Genomic DNA, 21,875 nt, shown 5'->3' on the forward strand with positions numbered 1-21,875 from the left:
CCGTCGTGTCTTTTCTGCATAAGGAAACCTTGCATGAACTCTTCCCTTGCACAGCCTATCCTGAGCCCCTGAGGACATGGTGGAAACTCTGGTCCTGATATGAACACTCTCTTGCTGATTGTATTGGTGACGCAAAGCCTCCCCAGCTGAGCACTGAACACTAGGGGATTACACCCACACCCACATACTGTGCACACTGCAAAATACTGCTTACATACACAGGAGACGTAACAAGGAGCAGCATAGGTAACATAAACTAGCCTTATGTGCACATAAGGCTGGTTTACATCATGACATAATTGCACATGCTGTATTTACTTACAGAGGTGTAAGCCATTTCGTATCTCTCTTAAACCAACAAACACACACATGCAGCTGGTCTTCTGCAGCGGTGCAATCCAGAGGTCATGACACCAACGTGTAAGATACGTGGAGCAGCTGATCGAAATCTCAGCCTTATGACATGGAGGATAACACAGGGATGGTAAGGCATTTATTTATGTTCTTACCCTATGATCATAATTTCTGTAGATTCTGTGATTCTGTGATTGTGGAGTACAACACTGTTGATATGATGTATTTTTTTAATTTTCATAGTCTATTAATTGACGTTAATTGTCCCAAATTGCCAACCCAAAAATGATTAATTTATTCTGTCAAGTGCATAATTCAGATAGAGTGGAAGCACAGGTTAGGGGAGTAAGCATGTCGTGCACTGTATTGATCACCTGATCATAAAAATGATTTGTCCCTGTACCGTGTGGTCAGACATGTGTCTCTAGTTTCATTTGTCCACGTTGGGCTGATACGTCTGCCTTCACACCACTGCAGTGGGGGTAATATCTTTATTTATAGTGCTCGCTATATTTATGACATTTCTGGAAATCTTGCTAGGATTTATTCCATGATGGGTTTAAACTTCATGGGTGGATCAAAATTTTTATAATTCAATTATTATGAATTATCCATCAACCGGCTGGGGCTGTTCTGTGTGAAGCATGTTCTGTGTGGATTTCCCGTCTTCCTCCCACAGTCCAAACACGTGGGCCATAGGTGTGAGTGTGACCTTGAAAGGTTGTCTATGTTAGCTCTGTGATAGACTGGCGCCCCGTGAAAGCTAGAATAGGCTCCTGCAAGGCTCAATTGGATCAGCAGAAGAAAATGGATGGATCTTGAATGCAATACAAATATGCAAAAAATATGTTTTCAAGATTTCCCTGATTGTGTGCACAAAAAATTCAACTTAAGCTTTAAGTCTTGGGCTTTTAAGAAATAACATCACTGCTGAATCAAATGACTTGATGTCGAATCAAGACTGTAAAACAAAAAGTAATATGTATAAAACTAAAGATTATGAGGTATAATAAATAATAATAATAAAATGTTATTTTTGAGATAAAATATAATAATATTTAAATATATATTAGTGCAAAATGAACCAAAACTTTCTGCAGTGCCTATCACAACTGGAGGAAAGTGAAAAAATATAATAATTCTGTTGTTTGCTTGATTTTGCCCTTTAGTCTTACCCACATTGCCGACTAGGTTTCAGAACTGCATCAGAAACAAGTGAAGCTTGGCGCTAAACCAGATTTTGTGGGTTTGTGTATTCATTTATTCTTTAACATTCTGTTGTGAAAACAGACAAAAACACCCCTACGTGATCTCCTGCACGGTCTGTTTCTGCAACATTTAGTTCCTGTAAGAAACGCAATATTTATTCTCCCTCTGAAGCGCAGGAGTAAGTAGTCACTGGCTCAGGTCGGTCCACGGAGAGAGAGCAATCGGAAGGTGCGTGCTCGTCATCATCAGAGACAAACAGGAGTGATGAGAGATAAATGGAGGGGAAAAAACATTAAGATAAAGCAAGAGGCTAGCAACCACACAAAGGAAAATTCTCTTTTCAAAGGGTTATACATAAGATTGACATCGGAAGAAATACTCCTCTGCAGCCTTTAATTTACATAGAACAGCACGAATATGAGCCTACTCTCTGGTATTTCCACAAGTTGATTCTTTAACAATCTGAAATTCGATGCTGTTTTCGATGAGGGAAAAAATAAATAAAAAACAAAAAAAGAAATACCCAAATGTGACACAGGAGATGGAGAATCATATGACATGATGTTACTTATCTTCATTTCTACAATATGCCATGTCATGTCAAAGAGCATGGGAGCATGAGAGTGAGTCTGACCCAGCAGCCAAAGCAGCACGGCCAAGGAGAGAGAAAAACCGGAGGCAGGGGTTTTCCCAAGCCGCGTTATTGCACAACTCTCACAATACTCTACTATAAATAAAGGCTGGTAACAGATTTTGGGCCTAGAACTGTAAAAGTGTTTAGAGATGCGCTTCGCTGTCTCCTCTGGTCTTTTTCGCTCTGCCCTTTTTAATGTCTCAAAAAACAGAGAATTCCCCTTTTAGTGTCCAGATACAACGCATTTAGCTGACAGTGGTGCACATTTTAGTAAATGTAAGTAAAGCGAAACCAAGAAATCTGTTGTTGAAATGAATTATTAGGCTGATTTCACATGTTTTTGAAGCTTACATTTTGTGCAACAATTGCAAAAAAGTAATCAGTTTAAAGACATGGCACATTTTTGTGCATAGCTGCACCAATAACAGCAGTTAACCTACTGCGCTTTTGCGGACGGCTTTCAAGGACAAGTTTTGTTTATATGTTTTGGTTTGAGTGGCTCTGGTGGGCTTCACTGAAAGACTCTCTGTGCAGTTCTCTGATTTGCGGCCGGTGGAAAATTCTCATTTGGGATTTGAGTACACACTGCTTGAAAGCCTTGCAGTCAACACTTCATCAGCGAGCGAGGTCAACTCTCTCACACCTCACACAACGGGTGTACACATATACACAAACACTCATGGTCTGACAAAGACACTCACAGCGGCTCTCTCTCTCTCTCTCTCGCTCTCTCTCTCTCACACACACATGTGCACACACTGACACGGTTTGGGCCCGCCTAACCAATCAGAGAGAAGTGGAGTAGGTTCCCCCAGAAGTGGGTGGGAGAGTTGTTGAAACAGAAGTCTGTCTCAGGACACATAAAGTTTGCGTTGGTAGTTTGCAGAACTTTTCTGCTTACTAGTTCCCTAAAACACATTTTATTTTTATTTTTTTATATTGGCATTGTTTTCTTTCTTTCTTTCTTTTTTTTACTGAACTCTGGGGTCCATCAGAGCACAGCTTGAGCACGGAATGGCTGAACTGGTTCGAATCCGTAAGAAAAAGCTCCAGATACCCATCTCTAGGTAAGACAATTAATAGACTTTATGTTTAGTTCACTACACACTCCAGCTTCTATTTGATTACATGAACAGGGCAAGAGGACTTTATCAAACATGCTTGCTTTTGTTTGTTTTTTGTTACAATAACGTTCAGCAGCACAGCATTTCTATGCAGGAGATTTTCTGTTTTGCAAAAGTGGAAATGTGTGACTCAAAAATACACTCGGAGTTAGAGGGTTATGGTTTGACATGTTTCACACCGTATTTGCTCTAATTAAGTTCAACAAGTATTTTGCGTTTAACCTTTTGGTCGTACAAATATACATAGTGACATGAGAGAAGAAACGTGTTTTACTCCAAGTGTGAACACTTGTCTTGCCCACGCTTTTGCTGAAGGAGGTAGCTGTTGCAGAAGCGGTGGGTCATGTGGTTTTGTTTTGGTGAACTCATCTGTTTTTTAGTTTGAGCAGGGTTCAGAGCTCCAAACCTTGTGGGGTTTTGAGTGCGGACAGGGATGGGGGTTGGGATGACGTTGTTTTATTAATTTGTGCTTGCAAATGAGATGCCATTAAGTCCATTCTCTTGTGCTCATCTATACTTGGAGAGGACGACATTCTGCAGTGTGTAGATGTGTAGATTCAACAATGCTTGAGCCAAAGGAGAATTTGTCATCTTTTTCTATAAACACACTTTCACGAGTGCACTTGACGAGTAATTTCCTGTAAACGTCCTGTCAAAGGTTCTTCTGCCGCAAACAGTTGAAACAAAAAAGGCTGTGTTATCATGAAAGATTACTTGAGATAGAAAGTGAGCGGTGGTATTCAGATGCATGCTATTTTTATGACTCGACAGCTTTCAAAAGCCTTTGCCAGCGTGATAAACACTTGAAAAGCTGTGAGCGTCTCATCCCCAGGAGTTGGCTCCATTGCCCGGCCTTACGCTGTTTGAACACAGTCATTCTGGTCACCATATGGGCAACGCACTAAGATGTTTTGAAGAAATTATCTGCGGCACGGATACTGTATATTATCACGTCGATATATTTCAGAAGTCAAATGAAAACACAATCACAGCAGAAAGATTCCAGTCCTACAAACTAAGGATACGAATTTAATGACAACTGGATCAGACGCGGAGCTTTGGGACTCATTCCTGAGAGGAGGTTACAGTAACACAGGCAGGTGGGTTACACTCTGAGCGACATCGAGCATTTGCTTTCTATTATACTTGAGGGGATGTGCTTCCAGCACGTAATTTGATTAAAAGTTTCGAAACCAAAAAGAGGCAGCGTGTTCTCAGAGAACATTTAGATAAAGCACAAAATTATGATTTTTTTCAGGGAGTATATTTTGATATAATTTGAGTTACATAAGGGCCTAACCATGGGAAGCTTTCCTCTCATGGAAAATTTGGCACTAATGATGCCCTTTTTGGACAGCTTGGCACTTAAATCACTTCCAAATGAGCTTTTTCCGTTCATCAGGATTTCTCAACTGATTGTTAAAACACTTTGGACGTCATTTCACTGACTCAAGACAACAACAAGTGCTGTCGGTCTGCAAAGACCTGTTCACGGAGCTGCAGGTTCAAGCTGTTCCTATTTGTATTCTAAAATAACACCGTAGGCAGAATAAGTCACAGAAAACACTGATTTTTGTTCCTTAGCTATTGTTTCTGGACCCAAACAGAACTTTAATGTTTACCCATCCCGCTTTTTACTTATTGCACGTGGATGCTGAGACGTGCAACAATTTTCAAGCACCAAAAATGATTCCAATATTTCGTTTACTTTCAGGCTGAGGAGCATGCTGAAGCAGCTAGACGAGAAAGATGTTGATTTTGAAGAAATCAAAAAGAACCTGGAATACACAGCATCGTTACTAGAGGCAGTGTACCTCGATGGAACAAGGTAAAATAATACAATAAGAAGAAGAAGAAGAAAAAGAAGATAAAATTGTAGATCAGTTTTGTAGATCAGTGCTGAGCTTTCACATCCTGGGTAAGCAGCGAGGGGAAAGCACTAACCACCACAGTATAGTCCTGCCAGAAAAACAATATAAGTGTAAAAGATGTTATTCAAGGAGTACATGGGACACCTAATGTGTGATTAGCTTTTATAACTGAAAAAAGATCAGTTCATGTCTGTTTGATCAGCTTCACTTACATCTTCCTCTGAGTTGTCTTGTACTTTTAAAGTACTTTTTAAAGACTTTGATGAGATCATTGATAACACTGTCATGTTGCTACAATATGAAGTTGCAATCAGCAGCAGGTTAGCTTAGCTTAGTGCAGAGACTGAAAATGGCAACTCACCTTTGTACATCCCTAAAGTCCCTAATGAGAACTTAACACCTGTTTTGTTTAGTTATTCCTTTAAACAGTGACTCATCTGGGGCACATTTCACCATTGCGACTAAACTAAATGACCACAGTGTTCTCTAAGAGATATAGCTAGTTTTGAAACTGTTACAAACAGAAACTAGAAACCAGCATGTGTGAGAAAGTGGGATTTTGGGTTAGCTACAGATGGCTGATAGAAGTATTTTAACAATCACATGGATTAGCAGTGAAAGTCATATGAAAAAGAAAGTTTTCACCCGATTATATCTAATCCTGTGAAAAAATAAGTACACCCTGTTATGCGGTAGCTTATTGTCTATATGACCTTATCAGTTCTCAAATCATTGTGGAGAATTTTAGGCCCACTCTTGAGTTGTTTGACAAATGTGTTTATGCAGAGTTCTCAGTTCAGTCAGGTTGAGGTCTGGACTTTGACTGAGCCATTTTATCACCTTCATTCTTTTCTTTTTCAGCAATTCTGCTCTAGATTGTTGGTGTGGTATCAATGACGTGTTGCATGACCTAATTTCACCCAATTTAGCAGTTGAGCAGATGGCCCCACATTTGAGTCTAGCATATTGTGGTATATAGAGGAGTTCATGTGTGACAATGAGTGTAAAGAGCCCAGGTTCTGCTAAACTAGTCTGAAAACTATTGTTCATGACTGTTTTCAGCTGCATGCATTATGACCAGACATCTCAGCTTTGGTCTTTTCTGTCCAAAACACATTGTTCCAGAAGTCTTGCGGTTTGTTTCGATGCAACTTTACAAACCTAAGTCGTGCTGCCAATTTCTTTTTGGAGAGACAAGGCTTTTTCCTGGCAACCCTTCCAAACATGCTGTACTTGTTCTGTCTTTTTCTTATTGTACTGTTATGAGCTTTAACATTTAATATGCTAGTTGAGGCCTGTAGAATCTGAGCTGTAGCTCTTGGGTTTTTTTGTAATGTGTTTGACCTTATGGCGTGGTCTGACCTTGTTGTGAATCTCCTGGAAAGATTGTTTCATTGCACTCACCTGAATGCTTCACACCAGCAAAATGACAACGCCTGTACCTTTATAGAAGTGCCCACACCTTCTGATGATCAATTAATCACGGGGATCTGATTAGCTCCTGATAGCTACCTACTTTCTTATTTCCTATGGATTCACTAAGGGTGTACTTAGTTTTTCACAGGACTGCATAGAGTCCTATGAAAACTTTATTTTTCTCCTGACTTCTCAGGCCTTCCCCTGCATGTCAGATGAGGAAACTGATAAGAAAAGTTTGGTGTCATCAGCACAGCAGCCATGTAAGTGTCTAACAGCAGAAAGTGGTCTTTCAGGAATGGTGGTCTGGTAGCCTGATTTACAAAGCCTGAGGTACACAATCCATGAAGTGTGAAACGGAGGATTTTATGATCCAGTGTGTCATAGAGAAAACAGAGTGAAAAAAAACATGTTGCTTTCTGCAATTTTAGGTGCTGTTTCTCTGCTAATATTTGAGTGGAAGCAGTACGATGAAGTCTCTTTTGGTTGCCTTTCATAAAAACCAGAGTAAAAAGTGCCAAAAGTCTTTCTGGGAGTAGTAACTTCTTACTTAGCTTATTTAACAGACATACAATTGAAATTAACTTTTTAAATTAAACTTTTGACTGGACAGTTAATGGAAGTATTTCTAAATAAATCTAAATGTGTAATATAAAATTATCCTTACACCATTAAACGTCTCTGAACCACAGTGATATCGCAGAGGCACATTATTAGTGCTGCTCATTCATTCTCAGTCTTCATTTTTACCGTGTCTTAATATTGTCTAACAGTCACTGTTTCTCACAGGCAGTGTCTGGAGTCTGAAGATGACCTCCAGCAACTGCAGTCAGACGGGGTGCCGTCAGAGGTCACCGACTGGCTGGCTTCCACTTTCACCCAGAAGATCCGCCGTCCTACGCGGCGCTCTGATGAGAAGCCCAAGTTTCGCAGCATTGTGCATGCAGTGCAAGCTGGGATATTTGTGGAGCGGTATTACGTTTCATTCATTTCTATTTCAGAACTGCAAGCATAATGAATGATGTTATGGAAAGGATCCAAATGCAGGACATGTACTGTAGGGAAATTATAGAAATAAAAGAAAGACCCAGACATGATAATCTAAAAAAAACAGAAAATCCAGACAAAAAAATCTAAAAGGCAAAAATGATGGAAAGACACAGAACATAAACATGGATTAAACAATGAGGCTAAACTATACAGAATATATACACAGAGGAGATTGACTGGGAAACAGGACAGTTATGAGGGCAGAACGCAGGAGGAACAAGTAAAGGAAGGTAAAAAAGGCTGAAGAGGAGCAGATCATAAAGGAAAGAAAAGACAGAAAGTAAATGAGATACCACAGAAAACCTGCCATGAAGCTAAAATTGGGACACTGCTACCCAGAAGACCAGGAGAGAGATGCACAGCAGGTAAAAGCAAACACAGGGAACCACAGGGGAACGAGAACTATACGAGAACAGAATAAAATAAAATAAAAACTGGGGCCAACTACTCAATACTATAACAGACAATAACAGACATCACTAGAATGACAATGAAATCTCAACAAGAATGGAAGCTCAAAGTGTCATGACCAGAGTCATTATGAAATCAAAATTTGAATGCAAAACTCAAAATGATAAACAAGAACTCAAAACCCTGGAATCGTTTTTTAAAACAGCAATTCATAAAATACTGACTGGAAGACACAGAAGCAGTCATACAGCAGTAACTCTCTTTTATGAAACTTAAATAATAAGAAACAAGGAAACAAGCATCTCATATAATAAAAGTCCCATTATAAATTACTGATTTCATTGTCTGTACAATAAGTCCGATACAAGCTCACACTCTGTTGTTATTATTACGTCCACAGCAAACACAGCCTGCTACACACGGCTGTGAAACATTATCTCCATTTTCTTGTTAAAACTTCCTTCCAAAGCAGACAGGGACTTTAGAGGATTTATATAAACAGCTCCTAAACCGAGGTCGCTGCACAGCGTCAACATCTGAACTTTAACTGAACTCACCCTAAACATTCCCTTATTCCAGGATGTTCAAGAGGGCCTACACAGCAGCCATGCCGGACCAACCTGCAGCGGTCGTAAATTGCCTCAGGGTAAGCCCCCTCTAATCATAACTCTCACAGTGGGTTGGATCTTAGCTAAAAATATGGACATCACATAATCTATCGTATACACACCAAAAGTATACACCATTACTTTCCTCTCTTGCTCTTTAGGACGTGGACCGTTGGAGCTTTGATGTGTTTGCTCTGAACTCAGCCAGCTCTGATCATGCACTCCGAACTCTGTTCTTTGAGCTGATCACCAGATATGAGCTCAACAGTCGCTTTAAGGTCTTTTAACTTTGCATTTCATTGTTTAGTTTGTATATAGTTCATCGTCTATACAATGACTCATTATAGTCATTGGAGAATTTCAGTGCTTTGGATGGAAGATCTCACTGTAATATAATCAGAGCCACTCTGAAGGAGTATTATTGTGAGGAACTGGTGTTGTCATTTGCAGATATTATCAGGCATATGGGTTTTATTATCCTTTGTGGTGTTTGGAGGGCTAATGGGTTAGCAAATTATGTGTGTAAATCACATGCATCATGCCTTATTACAACATCCAGGTTGTTTTAGCTTTTACTGTTGACATAAACTTTGTGAACCTGTGGTATTTTAAACATAGCTTTACTTTTGATGATTATGTAACTATTTTTGCAGATTCCCATCTCGTGCCTCACAGAATTTCTGTCTGCGCTGGAGAGAGGATACTGCAAATACAACAACCCCTACCACAACCACGTTCACGCTGCTGATGTAACTCAGACACTGCACTGTCTGCTGCTGCGCTCCGGACTCGTGGTACAAAAGACTAACCTGGATTTTCTATTAAAGGATAAGGCCGGTGTGATAACTTTTCTTTTTAATTTTCTGAAAATTCCATGAAAAAATCAAAAGGAAGAATGTGTAGCGGCCCACCTTTTAACACTTTCCAAGCTTGCTGGCCTTTCTGTGGCACTGTGTCCCATTTGCTTTGACTGAATAGACAAATAGGTAACAAATATATAACCTATTTCTTTAGGAGTCACTTTCCTAATTTGCAGTGATCTGTTGCTTTTACAAATGTGGATTACACTGTGTAAAATGTTTTTTAGAAGTATATCGACAGACTAAAATATCCTAACAACTCTTATGGATTGCATTTACATTTTTTTTTAAATACATGTGGCATTCATTATCACCCTGAAGATGAAGGCTAATGACCAGAGTCACTGCCTGACGTTAGCACCACAGTAAGGATCGATTGTAGAGCACAAATAACAATCAAATTCCAAAATGACTTTTACTTTCAGAGCCTGCAGTCCTGTGACAATAGAAATGATACTTCCTGTTTTGGTGGCGATGGTGTTGCAGGGAAACAGGATCTGTTCCATTCTAACTTTTCTTTAACCCACTAAGCACTGCTGTTTCAGAGTGAAAATTATGGAGACTAAATAAAGAGATGATGGCCTTTATGTTTTTCAAGGCCTCCCCACGTTAGGGAGTTCCCATGTCAGGACTTTCAACTTGTTACATTGTATCTATGCACTCTATGAGTTGCTGTCTTCATCATCTGACCTTTATGAAGGGTGTCTCTGGAAATATTGCACATACAGACTTTTGGCTTAGCGAGTAAAGCATAATTTATGGTCTTGCGAATGTGTCTGTGTACATTTCCGTTGTACATGTTTCCATTTAGACAATGAGCGGAAAGGGGTCTTTACCCCCCACCCCGAGGTGCTCCAACATCCTAACTGCACATCACTGGACACACATGACTTATACAAGCGAACCATAAAACATTCCAATATAAATAAAAATGCTGCATTAAAAGCACAGACAGTGACTGCAGTGGACACTTTACATATTTTTAACACTTGTAGGCTCTGTGTGGGCAAGCACCTACACCACTGGACATGAATGTGGAACTATAAAAAGCGTCATGGGTGAAGCTGCTGTGGTGCGCAAATACAACCACCTTGGTGGGTGGTTGTATTCTGCTACTTCTAAGGCCAGATAAGGACCAGATGACTTTTATCACGTATATATTTAAAACTTTTAACTGAAAGATGGTGTACTTTCTTTTTACCATTATAGTACTGTTGTTTTAATGGTTTTATATTTGTGTCTATCAAGCACTGGCTGACAGAGCTCGAGGTGATGGCATCCCTGTTTGCTGCAGCCATCCATGACTATGAACACACAGGAACTACAAATAACTTTCACATCCACACAAAGTAAGCTTTTTTTCTGCAATATTTTCTCAGCTATATATGAGCCACCTCCTGTTATGAAACTGTAAAATAGTAAGAGATATCAGGAAGTACAGAAATAGTGAGGTACGCTTTCTTAAAGCGTACCTCAGTATAGTTTTCTTCTTTCCTCTGTATCGTTTTAGTAAGAGAGCGAGTGAGAACCCTCTAAGGCAAACACAACTTCATGGACAGAACATCGTATTTTTAGACTTTCCACTTAGGAGGACTGAAGAACGTAGTCTCATGGCACCCATCATCATCATGCTTTATTTCGGGAATAAAGTACAAAGATGCCTGCCCACAGTAAAAGAGCACATCTGAACAGCAGATCTATCCCAAAGTCAGTAACTCTACTTGGAACATCATCTGACTTTGAGATAGATATGTAATATATATGATATGGGCTGAAAAATCAATGCAATAAGTTATTATGTATAGCACCTTTAACAACAGACTTTACAAAGTGCCTTGCCTGACAAGCAAAAGGACACAAAGAGAATAAAACAACAAAAATAACAGGTGCAATTTATTTAAAGTGGAGACAGATTCAAATGAAAAAAAGAAAGATTAAAATGTGGGTGCAAAACAAATAATGAAAGGCTAAAAAAGAAAACCCCAGAAATAATATGCAAGACAAGAGAGATGTTATTCAAACATTAAAAACCTATAAAGGACGACATCACATGAAATGGCATCACATAAAAGCACGTCTATAAAAATTTATTTTACGAAGTGATTTATTGGAAGCCTCTGATTCTACGAGACTTCCTCATTTCAAACATTTCTCCTCATTTCATAGCTGACAGGCCCTGATGCGAAAGCCATGACTGCATTTGACATTAAGCCTCAACTTTCAGGCAGAAGTGCTGCCTGAATGTGGCACAGGGCCAGACATGAACATGTGTTAAATGTGATTGCACTTAAAATCAATTCTAAAACAGGCAGAGAGCTAGTAGGGGATCAGGATCGGGGTAATGTGTGTCTGCTAAAATGAGTAGGAAGCCAAGAAATTAACTTTCCATGTAAACCAGAGGAGAACGTAGTAGCCTAACCTGGCGATTACCAAAGGAACAGTACTCTACTGTGCTGTGCTGTGCAAAAGTCTTGAGCATCAAGTTCTTGTGTCTTGACCATTTTCAGAGGAATGTTTGGGGTTTTTTGTTTGATGATCTGCTGTCCACTGAAGCCTCATCAAGAAAAGACACATTTTGGGTGCTTTTGCCTTTTTTCTCATTTTCCAAGCAGAAATATAAAGAAATGAGACTTTTGCACTGTAATTTATAAGATTAAGTAATATAATTTCTAATTTTCAGGTATTGAGTTGACGAAAATGTGCCACCCAGTATTTACGAAATATAACTATATAGACTAAATAGTTATAAAGTCATCAGCTAGACTTTTAGGGTCACTAGATTTTTTTTTTAAAAAGTATGTCTCTGTCATCTGCATAGCAATGAAAGGAAAAACATTATGAATAAATGAGCCTGGTTCTGTCGGAGGTTTCTTCCTGTTAAAAGGGAGTTTTTCCTTCCCACTGTCGCCAAAGTGCTTGCTCATAGGGGGTCATATGATTGTTGGGTTTTTCTCTGTATGCATTATTGCAGGGTCTACCTTACAACATAAAGTGCCTTGAGTCACCTGTTGTTGTGATTTGATGTATAAATAAAATTCAATTGAACTGAATCATGAATATTAGGAAATTACAGACCCACAGAAGTCTTACCAGAATTTTTCATTTTTTACCACACACTTTTTACACTCCCCAACAGACCACTTTAACACACACCTTTGTGTTGTTGTCTTTAAAACCATTTCCTTAAGTGTTTTATTCAATGTTTATTTCACTGGTGAAAGGTGGCAGAAGCTTAAAAATAAATACTAATTGGAAAACTGTCCACAGTGGGCTTTATTACCCATTTTAACAGCTGAATGACAATGAGGGGATACAGGATGCTTGATTGATAAATCCGTTAATTATCTTACTTTAGTGAGTCATTAATACCCACACTGTGTCATTTTTCATTACATCCCACCTCCTCTTCAGCACTTTAAAATTCATCATTAAAGGCTTGCAGTCACAGTCATTAAATTGTTCCCAGAGGACTCTCCTTTTATCTCAGTCTCACCTCCTTCACTCAGAGCAACTGTGTTATTGAAGTTTTCACTTTAATGCACAGGAACACTTTACAACCTGCCCATCTGTCCGTCGACTGTCTGTAATAATCTCCACTCACCTTTTGTCTCCAAGGTCAGAGTTTGCATTGATCTACAATGACCGGTCTGTACAAGAGAGCCATCACCTGAGTGCAGCATTCCGCCTACTGCTGGACGACCAAATGAACATCTTTATTAATTTGACGCGGGAGGAATGGATGTAAGACCTCAAAATTTTACAGTGTTAATATTATTTTTATATTTTCATAACCTTAATAATAATTAATTTTTGTGTGTTATAAATCATGACCCATTTCCCCTCCCGAGCAGACAGTCACAGGGAGACATAAATAGGTCGTAGAAAAGTTTTCCCTCCTCTATTAGCTGTGTGATCAGTTGCTCACCTGTTGATCTCTTGTTGGAGAAACGTTTTTGCTGTCTGTATGTATGAACTTCACAAGCCTGTGTAAAAATGTCCCCATCGAGCTGTTGGTGTTAAAGGGCATTCTGAAAAGTCAAAAGTCCCCTGCAGAAATAAATTTGTTAACAATGTTATAAATGAGGTTTTAACCAACAGCAACAGCAACATTTAGTTAGAGTCTGGGCAAAGACAGCTGTTAAATGTAGATTAGGTTTGCAGTAAGTCCTCATATGCGTGTATATGCATAGGCATGATACAACATTGGGAGAAGAAAAATAAATAACGGAGAATTCATGCTGCAGGAGAATGTAGGAGAGCAAAGCTATAATTTGTTTATCTTAGTGTGTTTCCAATGTGACCTCTAGGAAAAACTAATTGGCCAAAAAGTAACATTTTATTAATTAATACTTTTGTTTTATTTTATTATGGATATATGGAATCGACTGAAACAATTGCAGTACATTTATTCACTAGTTTTAAATATCAGTTCTGTAGTTTGGAGCTAGTTTGTGGCTTTTGACAACATTTAGATTTTTATCTGTGACGACATTTATAATTATGTCATTATTCTATTTTATTATCGTTATTTTACATATAAACTGACATGCTTTGCTTTAAGGAAACAGCCCCCAGACCTCAAGTTGGTTAGTGCACTTATGGGAAAGCATACAGTGTCTCTTATAGCTGACCCTGGTCTTTGACCTCCTAAGATATCGTGTAACGACATATTCACCAAACAGCAGAGGAATAACAAACATAACAAACTCTGACTACAGCGTCTAAACTTGGAAATGTAGTAAAGAAGTTGCATTTGGTAGATGCTATAGGAATGTTGTGATACATACATTTAAAGTAAAAGTTAGCTGTAGTTGATGGTCTGCGGTGCAGTCTGCGATAACAACATATCTATACTCTGCATAGCTTCTTTGTTGGCTGCTGCTTCATATATTACTCACAGAATATGTGATTGGGGAGCTGTGCTGATATCACACAAGATAAACCCCAGCTGCATACTTTAGTGGGCTTTTCTAGCAGTCAGTGTTGCCATGGGAACAAGGAAATCTATTAGGAAATCTAAACAGGTTACAACCCCATTGAGCCTTCCTGTCTGTCATTTTTACTCACTCCTCATCAGCCAAGGTCAACTTGTACACTGTGTGTTTTTGTGTGTGTGCGTTCTCACAGGGAGCTGCGGTCACTCGTTATAGAGATGGTGTTGTCCACTGACATGTCCTCCCACCTTCTCCAAGTCAAAGCGATGAAATCCTGTCTACAACAACAAGAACGGTACTGCTAATAGACTGTGCTGTTGTTTGCACTGTGGCGCATAATCAGCAGGCCATGTAATGGATGCTTGGAGTGCAGTGAGCTGATTAGAATAGCCTGCACATGATGCAGGCAGTTTGGGTTCAGGCTGGCTGCTGTTTAGTCTGCTTTTCAGTCTGGAGACACAACAAAACAACAGTTAAAACAGTGGTTGCCTTATGCTCTCTACACCAGGATTGACAAGCCCAAAGCACTGTCTCTGTTACTGCACACGGCTGACATAAGTCATCCATCCAAGCCTTGGGCGCTGCACTCTCGCTGGACCAAAACCTTGATGGAGGAGTTTTTCAGACAGGTAGGCACTATATATATATATTCTGCTTAACAGGCCTGAGATATTTCCTATTTGTTGTTTGTCATCTCGCTATGCTCTTCATTTTATTTCACACAAATTCAAGGGCAGAGTGGCAGGCTCCTCTCTGAGCCTGTTTTGTTGCAGATTCTTTCCTGTTATCAAGAATTTTTTTTCTACTTTCTAAAAGTGCTTGCTCAGTGGGTCTTTACCCCCCACTTTTAAGCACCATATAACTACTATTTTGACTAGTGATGAGCATGGATTCATGTCAACAAGGATAACTAGAGATGTGAAGGAGAGAGTGCAGGGAGGGCAGAGTGCGTGGAGAAGAGTGTCAGCTGTGATTTGATTGGCTATGACATGTGGCTTAGAGTCAGTGGCAAAGTCACCAAACGTAGTCCTCTCTGTGTTGGGAGTGACGAGGATGGACACAATTACAAATGAGTACATCAGTTAGAGTTAGAGAGATGAGCCTGAGATGGTTTAAACATGTGCAGAGGAGGGATCGAGCATAAAGTGGACAAAGCATGTTTAATGTGGACCTTCATGGATATAGTGAAGGAAGACCTGAGACAGAGGAGGACAGTGTGGCAACACCTAAAGAGAGAAGCTGAAAGAAGATTTGTTTTGGATAAAAGAATAAGCTACTTGTTGCCAACAGTTAGATGAGAAGATGAACAGTAAATAGTGTGTAGTCAATAAAGAGTTTAAGCCAGCAGCTACCCAGCTCAGCTTAGTGCAAATACAGAAAACAAGGGGAACAACTAGCTTTAATCTCGCCAACCAACAAGAAAATCTGCCTGCTAACTTCCAAACTCACTAATTAAAACAGGACATCTTGTTACTGGATAAAAATAAAGTGTAGCCACTGTGATGCCACTGTTCTTACATCACTGATTCCACGTTGGAGTCCAGATTCAAATTTGTGAGCTTTCTTGTTCACTATACTCTGCAGATGAATGATGATTGTAGATGATTGTAGAGGAAGTCCAAATCCTCCAATTTGATTCCTCAGTGGTGAAAAAATGTTACACTGGAGCCTGAAGCCATACCTCAGAGAGAGCTTAGTACATAGTATGTTAGGCCTCTCTCTTTATCCTACCATATTAGACATTTACTTCCTCTATAGATCTTATCAGTCTCTGTGCCTTCACTTACTTCCCTTATTTGCCAGGCCTCTGTCGTTCGACCTTGCTGACGACTAACATGTTATGCTGTACACTATTGTTGTTTATCTGTTAGGATTGCCATTAGCTGTGCCCTAAACACAAAGCCAACAAAGATGATGTATATACTTTGTTGCCTGTAGCGGTTAAATCCAGCATTTTATCATTCAGCTTCTTACATGCACTTACATGCACTTACATGCACTGGCTTCCCAGTATATGTGATTTGATTTTCAGGCTTGTTAGTAAGGATGGCGGTCATTTTCTAAAACAAAAGTGCATTAGAGTTTATGTAGCCTGTCTCAAAGGTTGTCCTTGATTGCATGTGGTTTAGATGCCAGCTCATTTGTAGTTCTCGGTGCTCGCAGGCTTTTGCCACACAATAAATGTAAATTCAAAATATAAAAGAACACATTATGTTATATTCTTAGACATCTCCATATCTGCCCTGGTGCTCCCTGGTCTCCATCTGACTTATTAGCTCTGTTATTAACTGCATGATTGATGAGTCAAAGGGCTGCATGCCTAATAAGAGGCAGCAGTTTTTGTAAATTGCTTGTATAGGGAGGGTGGATATTACGTCAGAGCTAAAGAAATCCATAAAAATATCTCGTTGATATGACGCAGAGGCAGCAGAGAAGGAAAATCTCTCCTAACAGGTTATTCTGCATTACTTTGGTACTAAAAAAATTAATCAATCTTAACAGCTCAAGTTTTAACCCTTTAAAGCCTGAACCATGAAATAATTGCTTTAATAATAATTGTTTATTGAACATTCTGACAAAATAATAAAACATAAATTCAATATCAAAATAAATTTTGCTTTATTTTGTAATTCATTGCTTAAAAATGTATATTTTTGTTATGACTTTTTTTCAGATCTTATGTAGTCTCAAAAACCCATGTACATGTCATATATAATGTAATGCACTTGACTTTAAAGGGTTACATATCGTTAGCTTCATAGCATAAGTGCCTAAGTCATTGACTTAGTCAAATGACTTAGGCAATTATGCTATGAAGCTAACGATATGGGAAATAGAGGACTGCAGAGAATCAGTGTTGTTGCCTTTAAAGCCTCACAAACCCCAAATAGAAAGTCAAGCTATCATGTTTTTGTTGACCTTTGGGGGAAAAGTATATAATAAAACAATATAATGAGCCAAAAGCTGAGGACTGCAAGAAGTGGCTTTTGGTCTTGACTTTAAAGCATCAGCTGACGCTATAGCTGTTCTTCAGCTCAGCAGGAGACGCAGTTATCCAATCAGGTGGAGGGACTCTTTCTGTTGATGTCTGAGTTACTATGAGAACATAATTACCCCACAGAGAAAATGCTTGCTGTCCTGATTGTCTGGCTTTTTGGCGATGTTAGTTGGCACGACTGTAGTGAGTGTATTTACAGTGACTGCTGCACGAAGCTGCTCCCACTCTGCTTTTTTTACTACCTGGATCTGAAGGAGATCAGAACAGAAGAGGTGTGGGAGAGCGCTGTTGTCTCAGAAACAAGACGTGTGCGTACCTATGAAACACGTTTTCTTTCTGTTTGGCTGTTAATTAAAAACCGTTTGAACAGTCTCATAGTTTCAGGAGGCGACTGTTGGAACAAACTGACCTTTTAAAAGTTATTTTCAGGTGTTGTGTGGGATGCCCTTTAAGTATCTTCTTTCTCTCTTTCTATCTTTGTGAGGGTGATAGAGAGGCAGAGCTCGGCCTCCCCTTCTCTCCACTGTGTGATCGACAAACCACCCTAGTAGCTGAATCCCAGATCGGTACGTCTCATAAATCACACCCTCTTTTTTTAAAACCAGCTTCCTCATCGCTTTTGTCTGTTGTTTATGCCTTTGTAAGATTTTCAATAAATATCCATCTCAGATACATAAAACAAGTAAAATTTATTCTCTAGTGAAGCTAATCACATTTTTTCTCTTTCCAAAAGTAACAAGCCAGTGGCAGGATTTATGTTCATTTTATTTTTAACAGTTCACAGTGATATTGCAGCATATGCCCTTTGAATTTTAGTGTTTGAATCACTGAAATGCACTCAAATTTCTTTACTGACATTAAAGACGTAACAAGGTTTTAGTATTTTTGAGTCACTAACAGTTTACTTCACATGTTGATATGCTGGATTTTGTTCTCGCAGGTTTCATAGACTTCATTGTGTATCCTACATTTTCTCTGCTGACCGATATGGCTGAAAAGATTGTTATTCCTTTGGTGGAAGAGAACCCAGGCCCACCAGACCCCTGCAACAGACATAGGTAAACACAAGGCCTGTGAAACCTGCTGGGAAAATAAACTTTATTGCACTTTTGGTTTTAGATATTAATATAATAATAATAATGATGGATTGGATTTATATAGCGCTTTTCAAGGCACCCAAAGCGCTTTACAATACCACTATTCATTCACTCACTGGTGGAGGTAAACTACAGTTGTAGCCACAGCTGCCCTGGGGCAGACTGACAGAAGCCAGGCTGCCATATCGCGCCAAAGCATTTGACACACATTAGAAGTCTGTTTTTACTGTGATATTGAGTGGCACACAGAGTTTGACTAAAACTGATTTTAAAACTCTTGAAAACCTACTTCCTTCGTGTGTCTTAGTACAATTAGTCATTAAATGGCTCCATCTGTCACTCAGATGGACAGACACAGCACTGACACTGCATAATTTTTTAGCTTTAATAGAATTCAAACTGGGGACTTGTTAAAAAAAAAAAAAGTATCTATACAGTTGTCCCAAAAGGAGGAAATTAACTTCAAACTTTTTTCAGGCTTTAATTATGCTGTAAAGCTGGTCAGTTTAACGTGAAGGTCTACTTGACATGCTTTTGGAGTCAAGCTCTGGTTATTCAGGAAACTTCAGTTTTTGGCTCTTTTGCAGTTTTACACTTGGAGCTTGTAGTTTCACTAATTCTTTGCTTTCTATGTATATGTTGATCATGTACACCGTGTTTTTTATGTTACTATCATTTGCTGAGTTGGTCAAAAACCTGTAATCATGACTTGATAATTTTGAGTGACAAAACATGATCATTATTCAAAGGTGAATTAATCTTCAAATTTGTAGCAGTAACTGCTCATTTTAGACACACCAGAAGGATAACCAAAGTCAGTAGGAACCCAAAAGTGTCAGCACAAAATCCTGTTTATGTGCTGCTTATTTTCCTTTTAATTTGTTTTCTTTTTATTGAAGATATATTTGAAGATAATTTCATGGAAAAAAAGTGCAATCCTTTACCTTGGTGTAGAAAATCTCAGGTTAAGCTGAGTCATTTGTTTTCATGACTGGAATATGAATATGCATACAAACAGCACTGTTTTCTTTCACCAGTAATCTTTGGAAGGAGAGCTCCAGAGGCCTGCAGTGGAGCCTCGCACACATCACAGCTGAGCTGGTGAGCTTCCGCTCTACTTGGACACGGCACACTGAGGACAACAAGCTCAAATGGAAGGAAAGTGGCTCAAATGGTGGGTTGCATAATTATTTGTTTATACGTGCAAAAATCACAAATATGCATTAAAATATAAAAAAAATAAACACAATTGAGGTTTTATTTAAATGTCTATACTTAATTTTATATTCTACTTAGTCTCCTTTTCTGCTCGCACATATTTCAACAACTCAAATTTAAAAAGATCACCTTTAAAAAGCTTGACAACCTCTTTTAAAGTAGAATAAAAGACCTGTTGCTGATCTGGCTTAGGAAAAGCCTCTTTGTTCCATAAATGCGCTCAGTACCCTTGATTTGATTTGTTATCTAAATTCATTTTAGAATGATCTCATGTTGAGATGAATTCATACAGATATTATTTTCTATTCAACCTAACTAGATTTTCTGATGTCTTTTCCCAATCTTCTATATCCTCCAGGATTTTCAGACCCCGGCGAGACAAAAGAGCAGCGATCGAGACAAGAAGTGTTGTCAGAAAAATCCCTGCAAGACCCCACTACAGATACAAAATAGCAGACAGCAGCTCCTTTGTAATACGTGTTTGCAGAATAGAAAAAAGTAACACTTTTGTAACAAAACTCAGATACCTTTTACTTTAAAAACTGAGAGATCTTACCAAGGTAAGATGTAGCGTAATCACAGAAACTTCCTCATTTTAAATGTAGCATACTACAATAATTTAAATACAAAAGTACACATGCTGGTCATGTTATACAGTCTAGTCCATATCATTAATTTAATTTGTCATCTAAACAGCTGTAAGTTACATTTGAACTTTCAAAGCATAAAACAATCATTTAACCTTAAAATAAACTTTGTGTCATATATGAGTTTTTTGTAGTCTGTTTCTTTGTCTGGGACATATTTACACATGGGCCAGTAATCCAGACATGACAACTCAATATAGGAACTTAAGTTAAATCGGTTATGTTTTGCATTTTCCAAACGTACAACAGTTAACTTTTTTTTTTTTTACATAAAAGCAATATTTTAAATTTCTTTTGAAGAGCCTTTATTGTAGAAGGTAAAATTTGATATTACTCTGTATTAATTATCTTGTATTTAGAAAGCAATCATACCATAGTTCCTTGGTTATTGCACCTCAAAAATAATGATAATGAATTAAAAAGTAATAATGCAAGTGAACTAAAGAGGCTCTTAGAATTTAAAAGGGAGAAATACTTTAAGGAATAAGTAGTAATAATAAATAATAAAGAGGTAGAGGCCGATGTTTGGTCAGCCAAAATTAACCATTATAAGATGGCAAAGCCCCTGCAACCCTGAAAAGCGGTAGCGAATGGATGGAAGATGGTAAAGCATGCATTCAAATTTAAAGTGTTCTCTGCTCTCCCAGCAAGAGGAGCTATAGAGCAAAGACTGCAATGGCCCAGGGGTAGTTCAGCTTCACAACCAGCTTCATATTTTAATGCTCGTCAGTGAAGCAGTTTGGAATTGCACCATCGCTTTTCTTCTTACAACAGATGGGAAAAAAATGTTTTTCTAATTTGAATCAGCTGATAGTCTTTAAATGAATAAATGCCACAACAACAACTGAAGACACAGCTCTGCTGCTTGTCAGTATGATTTGCATGATTTGAGCTTCCATCCCAACACCCACTTTGAATATAAAATGAATATAAATCCATCACACAGCAAGACAGTAATGACTGTTACACAAAGAGTCTTGTGTTAAAGAAAAAACTGTTCTGTAAGATATGGATATCCTTTCTATAATTCAGCTAAATTTTAGGTGCAACAGTGTAAATGTACATTACAAAATATTTTTTAAGTCTCTCTAACAGATAAAGTGCAATTGGGCTTTTATTCTGAAAGGATCCTTCACTATGTCCACCTCCAATCACAAAGGTGAAACGCTTTAACAGCTAAACTTGTTCACAGCAGTCTGTAAAGATACAGTATCCCACGCAGCTTAAACTGCTGCAGTGTTACAAAATGCATTTGTGAAATCTTGTCCTTTTATGAAAAATATGTGCTTTTATGCTCTTGCTTCAGATTGCATTAAATTATTTAATAGCAGAGCGTCTATTTTTAGAGTAAAGTTAAAATCAGCTTTAGCTGAGCGCATGACCAATGATGCAACGATACGTGAAGACTTTAAGAATTCCTGCTAAAATGCATCTGGTTTTCTTT

General features: G+C 38.6%; 1 protein-coding gene across 4 annotated transcripts; it reads left to right on the forward strand.

Annotated features, from left to right (window-relative positions):
- The first annotated feature begins 257 nt into the window (after positions 1–257).
- LOC147331334 (dual specificity calcium/calmodulin-dependent 3',5'-cyclic nucleotide phosphodiesterase 1B-like) lies at positions 258–20,945 on the forward strand. Of its 4 annotated transcripts, XM_086293622.1 has the most exons (15): positions 438–484; positions 3,193–3,264; positions 5,036–5,149; positions 7,398–7,580; positions 8,649–8,715; positions 8,839–8,955; positions 9,331–9,471; positions 10,786–10,886; positions 13,153–13,278; positions 14,665–14,766; positions 14,980–15,100; positions 17,954–18,035; positions 18,410–18,527; positions 19,604–19,740; positions 20,143–20,945. In XM_086293622.1, the coding sequence occupies exons 2-15, from the start codon at positions 3,212–3,214 to the stop codon at positions 20,235–20,237; spliced, it is 1,557 nt and encodes a 518-aa protein (XP_086149748.1). In that variant the 5' UTR covers positions 438–484; positions 3,193–3,211; the 3' UTR covers positions 20,238–20,945. The 4 variants fall into 4 exon arrangements, with proteins under 4 accessions (XP_086149746.1, XP_086149748.1, XP_086149747.1 ...); XM_086293620.1 differs by lacking the exon at positions 3,193–3,264 and having other exon boundaries at positions 258–484; XM_086293621.1 differs by lacking the exons at positions 438–484; positions 3,193–3,264 and adding an exon at positions 4,166–4,421.
- The last annotated feature ends 930 nt before the right edge of the window (positions 20,946–21,875 follow it).

The sequence above is a fragment of the Aulonocara sp. 'chitande type north' Nkhata Bay genome, linkage group LG5, assembly GCF_057382095.1.
Source record: "Aulonocara sp. 'chitande type north' Nkhata Bay isolate Kocher_YH1m ecotype deep benthic linkage group LG5, A_spYH_male_GT1.1, whole genome shotgun sequence".
Taxonomy (NCBI): Eukaryota; Metazoa; Chordata; class Actinopteri; order Cichliformes; family Cichlidae; genus Aulonocara; species Aulonocara sp. 'chitande type north' Nkhata Bay.